The sequence below is a fragment of the Polypterus senegalus genome, chromosome 7, assembly GCF_016835505.1.
Source record: "Polypterus senegalus isolate Bchr_013 chromosome 7, ASM1683550v1, whole genome shotgun sequence".
Lineage (NCBI taxonomy): Eukaryota > Metazoa > Chordata > Cladistia > Polypteriformes > Polypteridae > Polypterus > Polypterus senegalus.
Genome location: NC_053160.1, coordinates 120,287,012 through 120,309,491, shown reverse-complemented (window position 1 = coordinate 120,309,491; position 22,480 = coordinate 120,287,012). Strand labels below are relative to the sequence as shown.

The 22,480-nt window shown below is 35.7% G+C and overlaps 1 protein-coding gene across 6 annotated transcripts in view; it reads left to right on the top strand.

Annotated features, from left to right (window-relative positions):
* The window catches only part of tbck (TBC1 domain containing kinase), a 255,240-nt gene that overhangs the window by 61,657 nt on the left and 171,103 nt on the right, over positions 1 to 22,480 (top strand). For 5 of the 6 annotated variants that reach the window (XM_039759207.1, XM_039759204.1, XM_039759203.1 and 2 more), the window contains exons 6-13: positions 1,322 to 1,463; positions 5,185 to 5,245; positions 5,330 to 5,391; positions 7,556 to 7,617; positions 17,971 to 18,119; positions 18,558 to 18,699; positions 20,429 to 20,528; positions 21,445 to 21,494. In XM_039759207.1, coding sequence (XP_039615141.1) covers positions 1,322 to 1,463; positions 5,185 to 5,245; positions 5,330 to 5,391; positions 7,556 to 7,617; positions 17,971 to 18,119; positions 18,558 to 18,699; positions 20,429 to 20,528; positions 21,445 to 21,494 — 768 coding nt within the window. The remainder of the gene's footprint in view (positions 1 to 1,321; positions 1,464 to 5,184; positions 5,246 to 5,329; positions 5,392 to 7,555; positions 7,618 to 17,970; positions 18,120 to 18,557; positions 18,700 to 20,428; positions 20,529 to 21,444; positions 21,495 to 22,480) is intronic. The other variant, XM_039759206.1, reaches the window with a different exon arrangement.

Sequence of the window (22,480 nt, the reverse complement as noted above, 5' to 3'; positions counted from 1 at the left end):
TGCTTTGTCTTGAAATGTTTAGTACCTACACACAGAGAGATAATCACTGGCACACAAGGACAAAGTGTTTCTTTGTCTGGGTTTGGTTGCACCTTGTAGAGGCAGGCTGTACTGTAGTTATAGTGTTTGAGATTTTACATAATGGTCATCTTTTGTTAAATGACATATTTCTGCTAAGACTTAGCAATCTGTTAATTTGTTTCAGCAAGATATATGCTCTCTCCTGTTTATACACCTCACTACCCTTTAGTAAGGCAGAAATCAATGTGGCACCCATGCTCAACTTTGTGATGGGCTGTATTCCATTGCAGAGTTCCAATACTAGAATTTTCTGTTGGAGTAGGGTGTTGCTTAGCCACTTCTTGTGTACCATGTCCAAGGCAGGAGGGGGGTGTCTTGTAGATGTCAGAGATGAACCTGATGTGGCTGATAGTGCTGACGCTGTGTAATAAGGGGTTACATTGGTCTCTTGAGTGCACATAAGCCCAACCTTTAGGTTGATTGTTGGTGACGTGTTTGTATGCTAGGTTTGAAGAAGCTGAGCTCTGGCCATTTTCTTCACTGAACAAGGCAATAAAAAGCTTAAAAGCAAGGCCTCTCAGTCTCTGAATTTGCCAGCAAAAGTTATGTTTGACTGTTATTGAGACTAAGTGAATTTTGCTTTGGCTAATGTAAGCAGAGATTTAATGTTAAGTTTCAGTGACAGTTGCAGCTGAATTGGAAGTCTTGCGTGCCATGCCTAAGAAAAAAAAGAGTTCAGTAAAATTTTATACTATACTTTAATAGCAGTTGTTTTGATTTTGTGTATGTTTATTTAGTTATTTGTAGTTACTGTTTATTTTCCAAGTATTTAGTCAAACAGGTTGTCCTTGATACCCACTATTTGTCTACCAGACATTTGTAACACAAACAGTCAGAGTGTACTAATGAGGATTCCACAATAAGGATAAAGGAGTAAAGAGGGAGGGATAATTGGAGAAAGACAGTGAAAAATGTACACTGTCGTGATGTAATGTTTATGTGGGAAATATGTTCAATAATGCTAAATGATAATAAACACATACTGTACAGAGTGGACTGTGCCAAGTGTTTTGGTCATTTGACATAATGTCACAAATTTGGGGTAACTTCAGAAAAACCAAACCTATCCTTTATGAGCAGATTCTCAACTGAAATAACAAAGTTGATGCTTGCAAGGAGGAGAGGGTCTGGTACAGGACAGTGATACCATTGGCCTGATATTTATTGTAGTAGTAAAGGTAAGATTTTTAACACAAGTGTTATATTGTAATTTTAGCTTTATTTTGTGCTACTTTTCTAGGTACCCCTCTTATTTGGCTCCAGAGGTCATTGCACAAGGATTTGTCCATTCTAATGACCCCACATATAGCGAAAAGCCTCCTCCTTCCAGTCCCAAAGTGGATGTATGGTCTCTTGGAATGATTCTTTTTGAGCTCTGTGTGGTAGGTTTATTGTATTATAGATATTTTCTGTTCAGTTATTATCATTATGCAGTGTATTACAGTATAACTTTAGAACTATCATTTTTCTGTGGCTAAACTACTCATTTTATTCTTGTATGATTCACATTTAACACCTGATTATCTTGGTTAGAGATGTATTGTATGGCAAAACAATGAGCAGAACAGACCAGGAAGATCCCTAGCAACAGTCTCAAGCTCCTTCTATTATAAAATTAAAATTTTTGCACTCCTGTTAGTTTTGTTGATAACGTTTTTCTCACTATGATCAAGAGTAAACAAAATAACACATCAACAAGTAATAACAGAATTGCATAAAAAATGAAATACCCATAATAAGGTGGTGCATCTAGGAAAAGGCCTACTATGTGTACATTGCAAGGGAGTCATGATGTCTCTATGCATGTGTTTAAACTTACAAAACTGGTTAATTTACAAACCTGTAGTACATTTTAATAATAGGACTGCAAAAGTTAATGCATTAGTGTACTTGATTAATTTTTAAAGGTATGACACTTTTTTTTTTTTTTCCTTAATCCTGTTATATGATACGCATTGCTATCTAAGCCAATATTTTTTCCAGCTGTGGAGCCCTGGCCAGGTTGTCATTATTATACAAAATCAAATCAACATTTTAAAGATTGTTTTTAAATGGCTTAGTTTTGAAATAAATGTATATGTAAATGAAAATGCTCTTCATTTGTTAAATAAAAGCAGCTAAATATCTGAGTATTGAGTATAGGGGTCCTTTCATTGGATTGGCTGGCCGAGCAACGTTTCAGCCGTGGAATGGCCAAATGGGGAGGCAGCTTGATGGATGAGGTCTCCAGGACTCTAAAAATATCCAAATCTTATTATGTGATATCATCTACTGTTAAATTCTGCTCCGTACTTCTAAAATCTTTATTATTATGCTGTATTAAGGATTTGTTCTGTTCTGTGTATTGTATTGTATTGACCCCCTTCTTTTGACACCCACTGCACGCCCAACCTACCTGGAAAGGGGTCTCTCTTTGAACTGCCTTTCCCAAGGTTTCTTCCATTTTTCCCTACAAGGTTTTTTTGGGAGTTTTTCCTTGTCTTCTCAGAGAGTCAAGGCTGGGGGGCTGTCAAGAGGGCCTGTTAAAGCCCATTGCGGCACTTCCTGTGTGATTTTGGGCTATACAAAAATAAACTATTTTATTGTATAGTATTGCATAGCAGTCATGTGGTATGTGAAGGAACCCAAAAAAAAGTAAAAAATCTGAATTAAAACAATCCTTGGTTGGACAGCATCCAAACCTGTATCTCCATGCTGAAACTGTGCTTCAGTTCCACTATACCAACTCTGGTGCTCCAGCTGCAACACTCCTCTCCTCTCTTTTGTATCCCTATTTTCAAACTGTTCTGTGTATATCACCCATGCCAAATTGAAATCTTTGAAAGCTTACATTGGCTCCAAGGCAACAGGTCCCATTTGCCTACACACCGCTTTGATCTGACCCATGCCAGGATAGGGACTGCTCATGTACCAGACTATTGGATTTCTGTGAAGGTTTTAAAGTGAGTGCTCTCTTTCTCTGCCATCTGCATGAGCAGACTTTTAATGGTGGTGAACTTGTTTTGTGTTCCATTATTTTTAGAACAGCTTTAGAAATTTCAAGACCAATGCAGAATATACATTGAAGAACAAAGAAGAATTGTAACTATTATTAATAATAAAATGCATGTATAACATTTCATCCTAGTTTTAGTAACATTAATTAACAAAGGTAATGTTTTAGATAGTTGCCCGTTTTTATAAACCTTTAGTACTTAATTTAAAAATAAACACAGGAATAGACTGAACTTAGAAGCAGAACTGTGCTTAAGGTCATCAAAACTGAAACCCAGCATTAACTATCACTTACAATAGAGGACAATACTTAGCAATGTAAGACTGAAAGAAATGGTGGTACTCTCTCAAAATGTTGTTTTAATGGCAACCATTCCTTGACAAAGAAAATATTTCTTCTGGGTAGGCTCCTTTGAATATGAAATTGTTTTTTTGAGCTTTCAGAAAGATTTGCAACATGAACAAAACAGAAGTCTTAATTTATAGTTAGCTATCTAGAAGGATGCTAACAGATCAAGAAAACCTACTGTAAGCTTAGCTTGTGTTATTGTTTGTGAGTCCTTTTATAATCCTGGTACCGTTGGTATTTCACCAATCTATTATATTCTTTTCATGGTTATTTTGTTGTTATCCTGTTGTATATCTAAATTAAAGGTTCTTTTGTGAACCAAAAATGGTTCCCTATGGCATTTCTCTGAAGAGCCAGTTCGACACATTTATTTTGTGTACTTCAAAGTATTTTAATTCCTGGAGGTGATACCTCTAGACAAAAAGGCTGAAAAACCCTGGTGTAGAGATATTATGTGACATTTATTCACATATGTGTCAACAGTTTGCTGTAGTTAAGCATTTCCTTTTATTAATAGGTCTACTATTATGCAGAATCATCCTGTGTGACTAATGTTAACATTAACCAAGACCCAGGGTCATGCTGTGTTTCGCATCTTTGAATTTACAGTATATTAATGAGGTTTTTGACCTGATGGTACAAGAATTTGGAGGGCCGTGGCGTTTAAATTAAGAACCCCTGATCTAAGCGATTCCGCTAATGATGGCTGAGAAAAGGGTGACATTTTTGATGGTTGCTTTTGATTTAAACTGATGCAAAATGTTCAAAGGACAATTTTATTGATACATTCCGTGAAGACAACATACTTGAATTATCACTTAAGAGGGAGGCATTCACAATGGTGCTGTTAAAAAACTGTAAAATTAGGCAGCAAAGTCTTCTGTAGGCTACAGTCAATGAATTTACAACATTAACTACCACTATTTACTACCAAATGGATTGCATCAGACTGCAGACCTCTAAATTTAGTTGAAGATACAGGGCTGAGAATTTCCCCTTGGGGTTAATACAGTTTATCTAATCTAATATAATCATTCAATGAGGTTTGGCAATTCTTACACATTACTTACACATGGAAAATTGTGTCACACATTTAGGATTTATATGAAAGGCACAAGTCTTCACATTTTGAGCAGCTAAGAAACTGTACAACAGTCACATTCACAGAGGACTACTGGACTTTGCTGATCTATCTGTGCTATATGTGTGACTAATTGAGATTAATAAAGTGACATTTTGCGATTATAACTGAAAATTGTAATTGTTTGGTAGCCGTAAGTATTTTTTTTTTAAAGTGTTTTCCCAGCTTAGAGGAGGGTAAGGGGAAAGACCATTAATATGAAAGATGAGACGACTGAAGAAAGTTCTCTATAACAAGTGGGACCATTTTCTTAATTGTATAACTAGGTATGTGTCAGTTGTTGATTATTTTGTGCCTACAGGGGCATTGTGAATAATGAAGTTGTTGTCTATCAGATTGTTGATTATGTTTTTTTTTGTTTATATGATCTTTTTTTTTAAAGATTTAATACATTTGATGAAGTGCAAAGCAGGAGCATTTTATTATTCAGCTGCCTCCTAGTGAACATCCTAATCACACACTATAATTACTTACAAAATATCCTTTAATTACATGCAATGCCACAATAGACAACTGTTCTTGATAAAAGATTATTGTTTTATAGGTCTGCATGTGTGGCTTTTATTATGATCCAAATGCTTGCTTTCCTAAATTTTGTCATTGAATTTATATTTTCCAGGGAAGAAGACTATTGCAAAATATTGAAATAAGTGAAAAACTAAAGTTCATTTTGACACTTGGTAAATTATTTACACACCAAAATATTTGTATGAGGCTTATATTGAGAGTGTAGCATTTTTAATTTTGTGTTCATAATTTTTCAGGTTATGTCGATGATATTGTGACAGTTCTTGCAGAAGAACATGGCTGCTTGGAGCTAATTAAGGTTTGTTGAGTCATCCTGTTAAATTTGTTTTCAAATATTGGGTTATTTTCTGGAAATAATTTGTTACATTTTCTATGAAATGTACATAACTTAAGTTTAAAATTTAAAAATTGAATACAAATATTTTTTGTCAAAAGATTAAAATGCTGAAAACTGAAAACGCTTAATGAAACAAGCGTCCCTAGAGTTATAGTAGTATTTCTGGCCATACCCATATTTCACGCTTGTAGTGCCTTCAGACATCAGTCAACTACCACTGATTATATCTTGTTTTACAATGTTGTAGTATTAAAAATTAGATTTTTTTATAGTTCCTGTAGAAATAATCCTCTAGAATATTAAAATTATATAAAGTGTTTCTTCAAAGTTGTATAATTTTTTTTTCTGAAAATTATTAGATTAGATTTTTTTTTTTTTTTTTTTTTGAACTAAAATTAGGTGAAGTAGGCTTATCAAATGGATAAGCAAATGCAGAACATGGAAGATAAATGGAATGAGTGACCTATTTCTAGAAGCAGTGATATAATACTTCCATGCATCTTATCATATGTGGCCTTTAGAACTCTCCTGTATTGACATCATCTGTTTTACTGATTTAAGTGACAATCATATTTGAGTTACTTAACACTGAAATTACCAGAGCCTATGAAAAAACTCGTAAATCTGTCCCACCCAGAAAATCAATCATTGCATGAGCTGGGAGAAGTTTGTGCACGTTTTAAGTCGGTGGGGGGATGGAATAGCCGGCTGCTTGCAGCCTGATTTTATCAGCATATTTAGATGACAAAAGACGCTGGTGGAGAGCTGTGAACGATTTTAAGAAACGATTTAAGGTGGGACGGATTTACGAGTTTTTTCGCAGGCTCTGGTTATTCTAGTGTTAAGCATTAATTTTTTTATTATAAACTGCAATTGCTTTTTCGTGCTGGCAGTGCGTTGCTGCACCCACAATACGACAGACCATCTGGATTGTTACCCGAGTGTAGCATATGACACGTCAGCACCACACTAGAACAGTGTGTTTTTTTTTTTTTTTTAATGGTGGCTGGAGTTTCAATCTTGTCACCAACCCCCATGTTTTCCCTGTATGTTGGAGGACCTGCTTGCAGGGCTGGATGCAGATTAACATCATACCTAGGATGAAACAATTGCAATTTAAGAGCCTTGCTCAAGGAGCGATCACATTACATACCTAATAAGTTACAGTTGTGCTCATTTCAAAACCTGCGTTTAATTGTATGATTGCACAAATAATATTAACTTTGTATGGTCTCATAACTGAAACAATAGTTCAGATCAGTCCTAAGAAGACCAATGAGTTGCCTTTGAAACTTTAAATTTGTAAAATTTAAAAGAATTTTTCTGTAAAGAAGAAAACATTTAAAAATGGTTACATTATGCAATGCATGGTCAGTTGCTGTGTTCTTACAACTCCTTTAAAGTTGCTGCTGACCTCTTAGTAAGCTCCCAGATAAGCTTTCTCATTGCTCAATCATCGTTTTTGGGTGGGACATTGTCCTTTTTTTTTACATTCCATGTTTTGAAATCTTTTCATTGCAGCTGTAAAAGCGCCAACTGGGTATTTCTATTCTTTGATACTTTGTAATAATTTTTCCACTGTGACACTTGATTACATTTTGGCAAACATAGAGAAATGTATTTGCTTATTTCCATGTATACACTTTTAGCGGTTTCTTATTCACTGCAGGAGTTAATTTAACACTGCCAATTTTTCTGCATAAATGTTTATTTTGAGTCAGTGTTTTTAAGTTATCCTCTTAGCTAGTTGTCATTTTATAGTACATTGTGACCTGCAGGGTGTGCTGCTGAGTAACTCCCTATTGAGAAATGATGCCAGACATGCCACAGATCATTTAAAGTTATTGTTAGGGTTCATGGGATGATGCAATGGAAGAGCGGGGCGCAAGATGATATTCATGAAGAGTACCAAGATTTATGTCCAGTCTATTTTTGTAGAGTTGTTAGGCAACAGCACTAACCACTGCATCACCTCCCAGAATGTATTATTTAACTACCATTATATTCATTATCATTGAATTTTTCAGTTTTACATATTAATTTATCATGTCTAGTTTTACAATGTTATATGTTTTAAATTTGTTTATAAAAAATTTAGTGGTCATAAAACTTATGTGTTCTCTAGGAGCTTCCAGGAAGTGTCCTTAATTTACTGAAGAAATGTCTTACGTTTCTTCCAAGCAAAAGGTTAGTAAAACAAATATTGACTAAATACTAATATTAATGTATTTATGTAGTAACAGTAATTTCATTTATTTATCTCAAAGTTTAATTACAATACATGTGTGATCTTTTCAATCCAGATACGTCATTGAAAACCATCACTTGCTTAAAAAATGAATATGGTATTTTTTTCCTGGCATGAAGTGTGATACAAATATTTCCAGAGTATAAAGCTATTTGTTGTTGAAAGTGGCAATAATGAACCTAGTTCTTGTTTTGTTTCCAGTGCTTTTTTATGTAGATAATCCTGTCCAACTTTGAATGTTGCTATCATTTGTTACAGTCTGCATGATTATCATGTAGGTGACAAGCCTGTTTCCAAAGATGCTAAGAATGCAATGAAAATGAACAGTTCCCATTTAGCAGATTTTTCCTTATCTAATGTGTTGTTAATAATGCAAACATTGGTCAATTAGATAAATATTCATCCCTGTACAAGTAACACCTATGTTTCCTTTGTTGCTTGTAAAGCAAACGGCTTTTAAGGAATGAATTTTTCTTGTGGGTTACATTGAAATTTTTTTTTATTATTAGTAGTAAGCCAGGCTTTAACCGTGGACAAATCACAATATAAGCCCTCTCTCGCACACGTGCTCTCTCTCTCACCCTTTCTTGCACACACACACACATACACACACACACACACACAAACTATATGAAATCGCGTAAAACCAAATGTAACTATGGCAAAAATATATAAGCAGTGAAAAATACAGTAGTATCCTGTAGGTGATTCCTGTCCTGCGATAACAGGCGCTAACCCTCTGGAACTGTTTAGTTCTGTTAGTATTGTTTTCAAGTGTAAATGTTTATGGGGATTTAATCTGTCTCTGCTGCCGCATCTATTCACAGTTGTGATAAGTGATTAATAGCCAATCAGATCTTTGATGGGGGAACGTTATGCTGGTGAAATGACTAAAGAAATACTGATCCGTATGGACAGATATTTGTTCCAGATATTATACGCCATTAATTGATTTGTTATGCCATTTTTTGACTATCAGCGAAAACATCAAAAATATAACAAAACCAAACCCAAGCAGAAGTTACATTTAAGCTTTACTTTGCAGCAAAATATTATCTACCAGTGTATTGAACGGAAATAGATAAAATACACCGTAATGTTAAATACTGTACATAGCCCGCACTTGTATTCCGTACCTACAACGACCGGAATAGATAAATTGCAGATGTTACCATGTCTTTAAGGATTGTTAACCCAGATAACACACACGTCGCGGAGCGTCTATGCGGCGTCATCTTTTCATCTGGCAGATGTCTGGCAGAGGCGTTTGTTCAAAGCGAGCGATGTTTACCAGATGATACGCTCTTTAGCAGACGTCTACGCGACGTACCTGTGCTATCTGGGAAGGATGTCGTGAAAAATATTGCAATAAGTAGTTTCATTAATTAATTAATTAAAAATAGCATGATCATCATGGGTTGTGTATTGAGTGATTTAAATCTGTTTTATTAATCGTTTTTCCCTTTTTTACCACATCTTCTATTTATGAAACTATGTTGACAATACAAGAACCGCCTGTACAGTACATTAAAGATACGGTATAGGACTTCCTGGACACTGCAGTTAACTGAAGCAGTCAATGCTCCATCTGGCGGGATTATACAGCATTGCAACCATCTTTTTAGAAAGCACATGGGGACGTTTATGGGGCGGTGCATCGTTAACTGCGTCATCGCGGGGGATCACATTTCGTGCACGGATCGTGCATGGTCCTGTCATGGACCTGTCATGCTCCAGGCGGCTGTTTGACGTGGCTCCCACTGTAGGATGGCTGTGGTAGTTGATAACAGATTATGAGCTCCTCCTCACAATGACCAAAAAGATCTAACCAAACTGTGAAAATGACCTCCCTACATAAAACATTGTAGGTTAAGTACTTGTGTAGGGTAAGTATAGCCACTCACTCACTCTTTCAATTCATATATAAAATTACAGTGAATTGTCAATCTAGGTTGCATAAATCAATTTGCCTTGGATCTTTTTTCCAGAACACATTCTGTATTATTTTAATTTACATCTTTTGTCCTTAGTAATGAAGCAAATATAAGGATCCACCCGGAAACTGCATTCTAAATTAAGTTCATGAATGCTTATTTGTACTGAACACATAAAACAATAGACAGAGGGAATACAAATGACATTATGTATTTTTGAGAAAGAAAATTTTACTCATTTAAAAACATAGGGTAGTAAGTGTAGATCATTAGCTGTGCAGTTTTTGTTTAAAAGAGGTGTGTCATTAATTTTTGAGCGGTTGTATATCTTAGTTTTGTACCTCTGGGACTAAATTTCTAATATTATTTTATGAATTATTATTGTTCATTAGTGATGAACTAGCTCGTTCTATTTCTTTGAAGTTGCGCTGAAGGCTCTCCAAACTGTCTTGGTTGATGCTTTACACTTTTTCTTCTATCATAAAGATAGAACTGTCTTGTAAATAGTAATGAATCTTTTGTTATTATTATCATTTCATAGAGTCTCAAGTGTTCTTTTTTTATTGGGGTGTGTCAGGTGCCTTCAAGTTTTTTACATTTATCTCCACGTGACTAATTATGTATGCATAGGGCACATGTCTCCTTCTCTTATGCTGACGTGGAACTTAAAGATCGACCTGCACACTTGACGACAAGCAGAGATAACTCGTTATTTATGCTATGTATCTTTCATAAAAATAACATTTTGAGAACCTGCATTAATTTACTTATCTGTTCTACCAATAACTAAGTCCAACAGAGTCTTTAATGCAAATGATCAGCATTATATACCCGGGGGGCAGTCTGGTCCAATGTTGGCTGTTACAGCTGGCCTCACAAAGCATTAAGGGGCGCCGGGGAAAAACATTCTCCCAAACAGGCCGAATTATCAACGAACACTAACACTTTGGCTAAATTCGCTGATCAACACTATTTTTCATAATGATATTGATATTTTTTATCATTATTTTCACAATGTCATTGCATGTCCAATTTTTGTGTTGTATTTGTGTTGCATCTGTAGTTATTAACACATGCATATTGTTTATACCAGGGATCCCCAAATCCGGTCCTGGAGGACCATAGTGGCTAAATGTTTTCATTCTGTTTTCTTAATTTGTGACCTGTTTTTGCTGCTAATTAACTTCTTTTGAATTAATTTTAATTGACATGTTCTTGAAAACTCAGACCCCTTAAATGTTTCTTTTTCCTTACTTAGCAGCCAAAGGATAATGTAATACAGAATGACCCAGCACATGACCAGGAAACTGTATCCATCATACAGTATCTGAAAATAAAGAAAGATGAAGGTTTTTGGAATGTTCATCTGCTCAGGTCCTCAAAATATTTTAACTGTGCTCTTAGAAAAGAGAAAATCAACAATTTCAGAAATGTATGCTATTGGACAATGAAAGCAGCAACAAGTCATGGAATTAAGAATGGGTTTAATTAACAAAAGGAATCGGTGCCTAATTAAGCAACTGATTGGAGTGAAACTAGTTTGAGGCCCTGACTTAGTCAGTCTTCAGTTAGCTTACTCACTTCACATTTCATTTCTGTTTGGATGCCATTTAAGGAAAGACATTAAACAATGCAGAGGAACGATGAAGGGGAACAAATATTAAAAAACAACTCAATTAAAATGAAAAAAAAGGAGTAAATTAACAGCAAAAACTGGTCATCAGTTAAGAAAAGGGTTAGATTGAAAACCTGCTGCCATTGCGGTCCTCCAGGACCAGAGTTAGAGATCACTGGTTTATACTGTGGAAGTAACCCCCAAGGAAGTCAGGAATAGTTCAATCAATCAGTCTTTATTCAGTCACAGATGAGTACATGGATTCATGCTTTGCAAAGCAGAAGAGCAAAGGTTCTCGGTTAATCAGCTTTTAATATTCATTTTCCTCCCTCCTCCTTACTTATGAAACAGCATCTAAGCATTTCATCAAATCGGCCAAGCATTTCTTTTTTCTGTTATGTGTCAACAGGGGCCCCAAACAAGGAAATGTCATTTTTCCTGTGTCTAACGAACGCGTTCCTAAAAAAGGAAATAACCCAAGTTCAGCTTACTTCACTGTATCTTATGACTGCCGTTACAATAAAACAACTTTTAATCCTTAGTAGCTTGCAAGCAATTAAATTTTCTTTCACAATACCAACTTCTGTCAGGAAGTCATGTAATGTATTAGATCATTGTTTCCTTGGATTAAAAAGATTATTTAGCTAATACAAAATCTAAGTAGAGGATTTTGTGTGGCATTTAACAATGACTTGAGTTTTTATATTGGGTTTGGTTGCTTAGTTTCATTTTATTTTTTCTGTTGTCTCCTGGTTCATTTTGTCCTTTTTTTGCAAACACAACTTATACTTGGTAGTCTAAAATGGCATTAAAGGATAAGTTTGGCATTGTTCATGTTGAACTGATTTCTTCACAAGCACAGTATATTTGCATTTAACATGTTAAATTGTGTTCTAAAGTTAAGTGCTTTCTATAAATTAAAAAAAAAATCTTACCCACACTTGCTGTTTACAATGAAGGGTATGGGGATTAAACTTAAAACTTACCAAATATAGAACATCCATTTTTCAAGACTAGATAGTTGTTGAATATTAAGCTGCACCTTCCGTGTTTCTAATGCATGTTTGTGACAACAAAAGGGATCTGGAAATAATAATTTAATTGCATATTCCTGGAACTTTGTTTCTTGTGGTAAGGATACGTTTTCTATATGCTTGTGTGAATTCTCACATAAATACAAAAAAATACCAAAGCAAAGCCAACGAAATGGCATAAAAAGTTCATTGTGATGTGGCCTTTCGAGAGGAATCCAGCCCCCCCCCAGACAGGTGAAAGGTTCTTGCGCAGGAAGTGCTGAGCTATCACAGACAACTGAACTTCTTTTAAAATGGTTGAATCTCATGATATTGGTATTTTTTATTCATAAATGACGTGTGAACTTTTTTATAATGTGTTTATAAGATGCACATCAATACTCAACAACTATCTTGATTTGAAATATGAACATATTTGGTAAGTTTTTATGCTTTTCCCCAGTGCCCCATAGCCTCAAATGTAAAACACCAGTGCACACAATATATTTTTTTAATTCTTAGAAAGTGCTTAAATTGAGGACGCAATTTTGTGTGACAAATGCCTTTATACCATGTTTGTGAAGATATAATTTCAACTTGAAAACTATAGAACTTATACAGAATTCCAACATTCATGATATGGCACTTATATATAGAAATATCTACTGCACATTATATATATATCTCTTTGAATAGGAATATATTGTATGTTGTATGACCCAACCCTGTTTCAACCAAAAGATACCTTTAATAATGTATTCCATCATCTATCTTTGTTGAAATGGGAGAACCGACTGGTTAATGTACAATTTGGCAGCAGAAGACATGTTTCTGACTGTTGATGTTGACATAAAGCAAATAAAAGGCAAAATACATAGCATTTAATAGAGAAGCAAGCAAACAAAATCTGTAAAATGTAGAATTTAAATAAGAGATGAATGTTGTAGGGCTTATTAAGTAAGATCTTAGGTGAATATGAGGCTAATATTGGGAAAGTATAATATTTAGTCTGGGGTGCCAGAATTTTAAGGTCACATGAAACAAAAATCTATGACCAGCAGCTTACATTGAATAAATGTATATGTAATTGCATATACCAGTTGTAATGCATTTCATTTGGTAAAATTAGACCTTTCCTGCTCCACATATTAAAGTGCTGTATATTTATAGACACATTGCTTAATGTGCTATTAGAGAATATCATCTTGATCATAAACAAAATCTTATCCATCACAGGATGGTATGGCTTTAACTATTGACAAACTGTTGTTTGTGATGCTTAGCTGAATAATATACCATAGTGGTTTATCGCATCTTTTAAAATTGATAGTTTACTTTGTATGATAATGCCCAAGTAGCTAGAAATATCAAAATGAAGTATTTATTCTATAAATAGAAAAACCAAAATGAGATAAGAAAGTACAAAGGAAAGAGCAAGAAAAAAAAACAATCTTGTCTCTGTTTTTATCAAGTGTTGTGCTTCTTTTTTCCCCTCTCTTACAAGATTGGCCTCTCCATTCTACTTGTGAATATTGTGGTAGAAATTGTTATATCTATTAATAATCAACACAATAGACAAGTTTCCTCCTGCCTGGTTCTTTGAGGTACTTTTCAATACTTCTCAAGTTCTTCTGTGCGTGACATCTATCAAGTCTAATTGGGTACATGATAGTTGCCCTACTTTTTGAACCATCACCTAGAACCTTCTTGTTCTTTGTTGTCCTTTTGACCTTTATGTGGTTTCCTGATATGCTTAAACATGTTTCTGACATTTAACCTTTTATACTTTTTCTAAGACAGTGTATGTGGTATAGCGGGTCCGCGGCTACAACAAAATATGGCCAGGTTTTAAATCCATAAAGCCATGTCACTCTCCATGGGCGCGATTGCATGACTGTGGGGAGTTAATGAGGTAGTTGGGGAGAGTTGCACCAATGTTCTCAATTGCTTCATTGGCTTCCTGCGGCGTTTGTGATTAAGGTGCTGTGCCCACAGAGACAGGTGTTTATGTATATACAGTAATCCCTCCTCGATCGCGGGGGTTGCGTTCCAGAAACACCCGTGATAGATGAAAATCCGTGAAGTAGAAACCATATGTTTGTATGGTTATTTTTATATATTTTAAGCCCTTATAAACTCTCCCACACTGTTAACATTATTAGAGCCCTCTAGACATGAAATAACACCCTTTAGTCAAAAGTTTAAACTGTGCTCCATGACAAGACAGAGATGAGAGTTCTTTCTCACAATTAAAAGAATGCAAATATATCTTCTCTTCAAAGGAGTGTCTGCATCAGGAGCAGAGAATTTCAGAGAGAGAGAGAGAGCGCTCGCTAAGAAAAGCAAACAATCAAAAAATCAATACGTGCTTTTGTGCTTTTAAGTATGCCGAAGCACCGCGATAAAGCGGCATTTTTTAGAGGAGCGTCCGTATCTTCTAAGCAAACAGCCCCTCTGCTCACACCCCCTCCGTCAGGCGCAGAGAACGTTAGAGAGAGAGCGCGAGATTAAAGCAAACAATCAAAAAATCAATACGTGCTTTTGGGTTTTTAGGTATGCCGAAGCACTGCGATAAAGCTGCATTTTTTAGAGGAGCGTCCGTATCCTCTATGCAAACAGCCTCTGTGCAAACAGTCCCTCTGCTCACACCTCCTACGTCAGGCAGAGAGAGTGAGAGAGACAGAAAAAAGCAAATAATCAAGCACTGCGCGGGAAGCATATCTTATATCATTGAGGAGTTTTAGTTAATATGTAATACAGTAATCCCTCGCTATATCGCGCTTTGACTTTCGTGGTTTCACTCTATCGCGGATTTTAAATGTAAGCACATCTAAACATATATCACAGATTTTTCACTGGTTCGCCGCTTTCTGCGGACAATGGGTCTTTAATTTAGGTTACATGCTTCCTCAGTTTGATTGCCCAGTTGATTTCATACAAGGGACGCTATTGGCGGATGGCTTAGAAGCTACCCAATCAGAGCATGTATTGCATATTAACTAAAACTCCTCAATGCTATAAGATATGCTTCCCGCGCTGTGCTTGTTTGCTTCTCTCTATCTTTCTCACTCTCTCTGCCTGACGGAGGGGGTGTGAGCAGAGGGGCTGTTTGCACAGAGGACACGGACGCTCCTCTACAAAATGCCGCTTTATCGCGGTGCTTCTGTATACTTAAAAGCATGTATTGATTTTTGATTGTTTGCTTTTCTTTGCGCTCTCTCTGACATTCTCTGCTCCTGACGCGCTCCTTTATGATGGCGCTCCTTTGAAGATAAGATATGTTTGCTTTCTTTTAATTGTGAGAAAGAACTGTCATCTCTGTCTTGTCATGGAGCACAGTTTAAACGTTTGACTAAAGGGTGTTATTTCATGTCTAGAGGGCTCTAATAATGTTAACAGGGTGGGAGAGTTTATAAGGGCTTAAAATATATAAAAATAACCACACAAACATATGGTTTCTACTTCGCGGATTTTCACCTATCGCGGGGGGGTCTGGAACGCAACCCCCGCGATCAAGGAGGGATTACTGTACATGCTCTGATTGGGTAGCTTCTAAGCCATCCGCCAATAGCGTACCTTGTATGAAATCAACTGGGCAAACAAACTGAGGAAGCATGTACTATAAATTAAAAGATCCATTGTCCGCGAACAGCAAAAAATCAGTGATATATATTTAGATATGCTTACATTTAAAATCCACGATAGAGTGAATCCACGAAAGTCGAAGCGCGATATATCGAGGGATTACTGTATACGGGTCGGCACAGAGGAAATGAGGTAAAAGAGAGGAAAGAAAAGAATAGAAGGAGGTTAAAGGACAGACAGGCCATCACAGGAGATGATCCAGACACCAGGAAAGAGAAGGCAGCTTGAGCTAGGGCTCCAGAAGGGAGCTCAGGCTGAGGCGCTCTAGGGGCTGGTTTGCCCCACTGACTAGAGTGGGGTGAGCGAGACATAAGACCTCCCATTGGATCCGAGTAGTGACTGCGTGAGCGCTAAGAAAGACGCGAGATGTGCCAATCTTGGATGGTCTGGCTGCATAGTGTGGTAGCAGCCAAGACGGGGGTCATCAGAAAAGAGTTCATGCTGCAGAAGCAATGCCTGTGATGGGTGAGCCAGGGAGACAGAAGGTGGTGGGCTGTCAGTCATAACTATCGACGGTGTTGGTTCAGCAGACTCCCATGTGGGAAAAGGGGGTCTGTAGCGGACCAGCATCATCACAGTGTATGCTTTCCACATTAAAATATAGCATCTAACACTTTATTTGCAATAAGTATATTACCTCTAAATTACTATATCACCCCCTAAGTGTTTCTTCCACATTCCCCCTTTTGGGACTTCTAAATGTCCCATTAAAACTATAAAGTCCAGTTTCGTACTTTAACTCTGTTTCTTTCTAATTTGTATAAATCATGGGTGTGATAGTGGTATTAATTACATATTTTTCCATATTAAAATCAGAATTGTCAAAGCTTCATAACTTCTAAGTATGATGATAAAACATTATCAACAACTATTTGATCAATGCATTTTTCTGTGTTTAAAGCAGCTATTTAATTTCATTCTTATCCATGTTATCCATTAACGTTAGCTATGTTAATTTACAATAATTTACCAAGTCCTATATTTCATCCAGATTCAGACCATTTAATAGTACCATTTGTGTTGACACAGACAGCCAAGTATTTACCTCAAAACTTTAAACGTCTATAGTTTATATTGCTAGTAACATGTACACAAATGACCAGAGATATAATCCTTCTACAAACAACCATGCTCCCATCTACAAAGTTGCCCTGATCACATTTAGCTGTGGTCCATTCTGGCCTCTCACCATTGTTCTATTAAAACAAACAAGTTATCTTTCTGACAGTAGGTGTCAGCACTACTGTCATTAGTGAAAAACACTTGTATATCTCAATGTCACATTTAAATTGGAAGGGTTGTACCCAAGCTTCTTAAAAAATCTTCTGCCACCAGCTGGGATCTATGGCTTTTATCTGGGATTTTCAGTTCACAAACTGCACACTCACCAGCTCTTTGCACAAAATATCTCATCTCTATTGTGCCTAATTATTACTTGGTTTGGTCATTTTCTATATTACTTTGGCCGAAGAAGTCACACTAATAATTATGTGTCCTGTGTTGCCACCAACAGCTTCTAGTTTAAACTATATCTCTATCTATACTAATTGAATTAGACTTTTCAACCTAAGTGTCCCTTCTCCCAAAGCAAGCATGTGAAGGAATGGTCACAAAGTAAAGACAGCGAGCTATATTTATATATAACTGAATTTACATAACAGTGCAAAATTAATGCTTACTCTGACTTACTAGCTTGCATTCACTCTGATTGGCTAGAAGACCGGTGTTTTAGCAGATAGCATTAACCAGTCTACATACCCCAAAGTAAAAGTCTTATTTCTATTACATTTTTAGTTGTTACAGTACTTTTCAGTACTTGCTGTTGAGTTCCTGTGCATGTGACATCTATCATATTGTAATTGGGTACAGGATAGTCAGCCAGCTCTTTGAACTAGAACCTTCTGGTTCTTTGTTCTTCACTTGACCACTTTTTCTCACACATTATTCATCCTGGTAGCCTTTTGATAGTTAGGCACCCATACTCTTTGGTGTTTTAATAAGTAATCATCATTATAGAAAACTAAACATGTTTGTATGCCTCTCAGTAGGAATTATTCTTTAATTTTTCCTTTTTATTACCCTTAGATTAACTCCTGCAGAGCTACTGATTGACATGGTGTTTGTCGAAATAGCCCCAATATACAAGCCTTTTCGAAAGCCTGTTGGTCTCTTCTCATCCTCCTTGCGCTGCATGGATTTAAATCTCCCAGAGGATATTAGCGAGCTTTGCAAAGGTAACAACAATGTTTAATTTTCAGCCATTCTAAATGCTTGATTCACTAGGCTGTTGTCTTTGAAGCGCTGTTACAGAGTTTTATAGCACCTGAATTAGGCTAACTTTAAAGCATTTTACAGTATATGATTTGACTTTACCATTTCAGTAATTTATGTTTAATATTAAGTCTTGGATCTTTATTAATTATAATTATCTATTTTCACTCCTCTCTGACAAGTACTCAGCAGTGCTTAAGATCGTTACTGCAATGTTTTTGTCAACATGTTTTCTTTATTTTAAAGAACTTCTTGTGTGCTGAGATATTGGTGAAAAACATATTTTATTAATGAATGCTATATTTATGAATGAAATGCGTTAATTATCCTTCATAGGTTTTGTTAGTAAATGTTTATTTAAAATATCATTGAAAATAATATTTAAACAATTTATTTTTTAGAAGAAGGGGAAGAAGATTGCCTGACAGAGCGATCTATTGATGAAGTTTATTATTTGTGGTGCCTTGCTGGAGGAGATTTAGAAAAAGAGCTTACTAATAAAGGAATCATTCAGTCTAAGCCTCCTGTTTGCACACTGCCAAAGTAAGTATTAGGAGATTAAAGTAATACTGGAAGATCACTTTCATCAGAAAATCACTGTATACCTGACTTTGATGTCTGTATCCAGAAGTTTTAAGAAATGGCTAAATGAGGGAATGGAACAATTAAGTTATTACCTTCCCAAATGAGCTTCGTAGACTGATCTTCTTATGTTCATAATTTCTTATAGTAGTTTTAAAAATAATAATTTTCAAGAAGATCTGGACATAGTTTAAGAGAATATATTAGAGCTAGAAAGATCAACCTAGGCAACATTAGATTTATGTACAGGATAGCCCAAGTGATAATTTGATTTCACTTACATATTTATAAAGTTAGATAGTATGCCATGTTAAAGCATTATACAGTATGTCATTTTGTTCAAACACTGTTCTAACAATAATCATAGAAACTGTAAATAGTGAGCTTGATTGGCTTAAAAGAAAACTACTTTATTTAATGTATCTGTCAAAAGGATGATCCAAACTGACGAACCACAGACTGGATAATGTCTGACATGTGCAGCAAAGAGAGGCAGCCTAATTCATTATGTTGTAAATTAAATATGTTAATTAGTTATAGATATTAGAGCTTTCTTATTTCTATAAAGAATAAATTGCATTTCAGTTCATATTTTGATTACATGGAGAAATTGCAGAGTTTCTTTTGCTAATATAAGAACAAGAAGATTATACAAATTAAAAAAAACACTTAAACAGTTGATAAACTTTCTGCATACTTTAAAATTCACATATGAATTACTTACTGCTACACTAGTATACAAAAAAGCTGTCATCAATAAAAATGAAGAGAAATAGGTTGGACAGCAGTTTAGTTTACCCGTAGCTAGAGTGAAAGGTTTGTATGGAAGAGAGAATTGTACTTGGGACTGTAGAAGTTGCCCTTATAGGGTTCTCTACAAAGACTAATCATTAATGACATCAAGAACTAAAGCAGAAACACACTTTGTATTTAATAAAAAAAATTCAGTCGAAGGAGATTGGTTTGATAAGTGTCACTTAGTCACTTACCAGTAGGACAATTTGCACTTTAGTTCAGCAAAAACACAGTTTTTCTTAAAAATGTTTTTATTTTGGTATACTTTGTGATCATTTTAGTGTGTAAAAATGTTTCCAGGTTAGTTAGGATATGTTAATACAGATGTAATAAATTTGGGTTAAAGGGGATTTTCTGAGAAAAATCAAGCAAAACAGAGTATTTGTACAATTTTGAAAATAAAATTAAGGATAGAACAGTGGCACAGTGGTTAGCTCTACTGTCTTACAGATTCAGTATCATTAACTTAAATAATATGCTGTCTGGTTGCCTGGGAGGACTTTTTATTTTCTGTCTGCTCGGGTGTTTCTCCAGGTGTTCTGTTCTACCCTTCTACATCCCCAAACACATGGATGTTATGGAGAATGCGATTCTGTTTTGGCCCTGTGGGCACTTGTGTGAGAGGACCTTCAAGTGGACTGCATTATTTTTTATTGTAGGTTTGATGGTATTATGTTTTTGTTATAGCAAATAGAAGTAGTTCTTTTTTTTTGTGAAGACCAGAAACTAAGGACTGCAGACCAGTAAAAATATAGTCCAGGGTGGAGTGACTTTTCTCATACTAATTTTAAATTTTTGTAGTGGTCCCTTGAACTGCTGCTTTTTAATTTTGTATTGCTAATATAAATCTGTTTTTTACCAATTAAAGTAATAATTGTTTGGTTTTTTTTTTTAGTTTTCTTTTAGAAGATGGAGAGGTCTTTGGCCAAGGACGTGACAGAAGTTTCCTTTTGGATGACACAACTGTAACATTATCACTTTGCCAACTTAAAAATGCAAGTGCATTTTCCCTCTGATTTGTTGCAATCATATTTTATAATACCTTTAATTGCTTTATAGCTGTGTTTCAAGAGTCATAAATGTTACATGTGAGGTTGCAGTGTTGAAAGGGAATTAAATTATGTTTCAATGTGCATGGTACACAAGATTATTTCATAATTTACTTAGTATAGTTTGAACAGATAGGCTTTCCGGTTTCCTCCCACAGTCCAAAGACATGCAGGTTAGGTGGATTGGCGATTCTAAATTGGCCCTAGTGTGTGCTTGGTGTGTGGGTGTGTTTGTGTGTGTCCTGCAGTGGGTTGGCACCCTGTCCAGGATTGGTTCCTGGCTTGTGCCCTGTGTTGGCTGAGATTGACTCCAGCAGACCCCCGTGACCCAGTGTTCGCATTCAGCGGGTTGGAAAATGGATGGATGGAGTTTGAACAGATATTTAATTAAAATAATCACTTTTTATTTTGTGCTAAACCTCAAATCAGTTTTATTTCCTGGCTTGAGAAAATACATTACATGACACCATGACTATAGAAGTCTTTGGTATGGCACTTCTTACATTATAAACCATAAAAGTAACACAACATAAGATATTTAAATATTTTTCAGTGAAAATCTTTAGCAGGATCCATTTTATCCCAATAAGCAAAAATATAAAAAAAAAATGCTTATCTAGTTTTCTATTTTTGAGTTTATACCCATTATCATTATTGGCTGTTTTGTTTTGCACCTTGTTTGCAGATTTAAGTTTATTCCATAAGCTTTGGCTGGCACTCTTATTTATTGTTGGTTAATTAGTTTGGACCTTTTCTGTGTATTTATCCTAGAAATGCATATTATTTGCATTTGCACAGCTTTCAATTATTGTTGAGGAATTCCTGAATTTTCGCTGTTAAATTGTTTTCTTGTCTTTTCTAGAGGCTGAAAGATGTATCTGGCGAGGCATACTATCCTCTACTAGAGGATGAGTAAGTAATATTACAGATATATAGTCATTGACAATATACATTATATGTGCAGTTTGACAACAGCTAAATCATTCAACAAATAATACTATGATGAAATTCAATGTACACACATGAACAAAATTGTTGGTACCCTTCAGTCAATGAAAGAACAACTCAAAATGGTCACAGAAATAACTTTAATCTGACAAAAGTAATAATAAATAAAAATTCTATGAAATTTAACTAATGAAAGTCAGACATTGATTTTCAACCATGCTTCAACAGAATTATTTAAAAAAATAAACTCATGAAACAGGCCTGGACAAAAATGATGGTACCCCTAGAAAAGACTGAAAATAATGTGACCAAAGGGACATGTTAATCCAAGGTGTGTCCACTAATTAGCATCACAGGTGTCTACAATCTTGTAATCAGTCAGTGGACCTATATATAGGGCTCCAGGTAGTCACTGTGTTGTTTGGTGACATGGTGTGTACCACACTCAACATGGACCAGAGGAAGCGAAGGAAAGAGTTGTCTCAGGAGATTAGAAAGAAAATTATAGACAAGCATGTCAAAGGTAAAGGCTATAAGACCATCTTGAAGCAGCTTGATGTTCCTGTGACTACAGTTGCACATATTATTCAGAAATTCAAGATCCATGGGACTGTAGCCAACCTCCCTGGACGTCAAAAGAGATGGATAATACGAATGGTAACAAAAGAGCTCAGAAAAACTTCTAAAGAGATCCAAGGTGAACTTCAAGCTCAAGGAACATCAGTGTCAGATCGCACTATCCGTCGTTGTTTGAGCCAAAGTGGACTTCATGGGAGACGACCAAGGAGGACACCATTGTTGAAAACAAATCATAAAAAAGCCAGACTGGAATTTGCCAAACTACATGTGGACAAGCCACACAGATTCTGGGAGAATGTCCTATGGACAGATGAGACAAAAATTGAACTTTTTGCCAAGACACATCAGCTCTATATTCACAGACGGAAAAA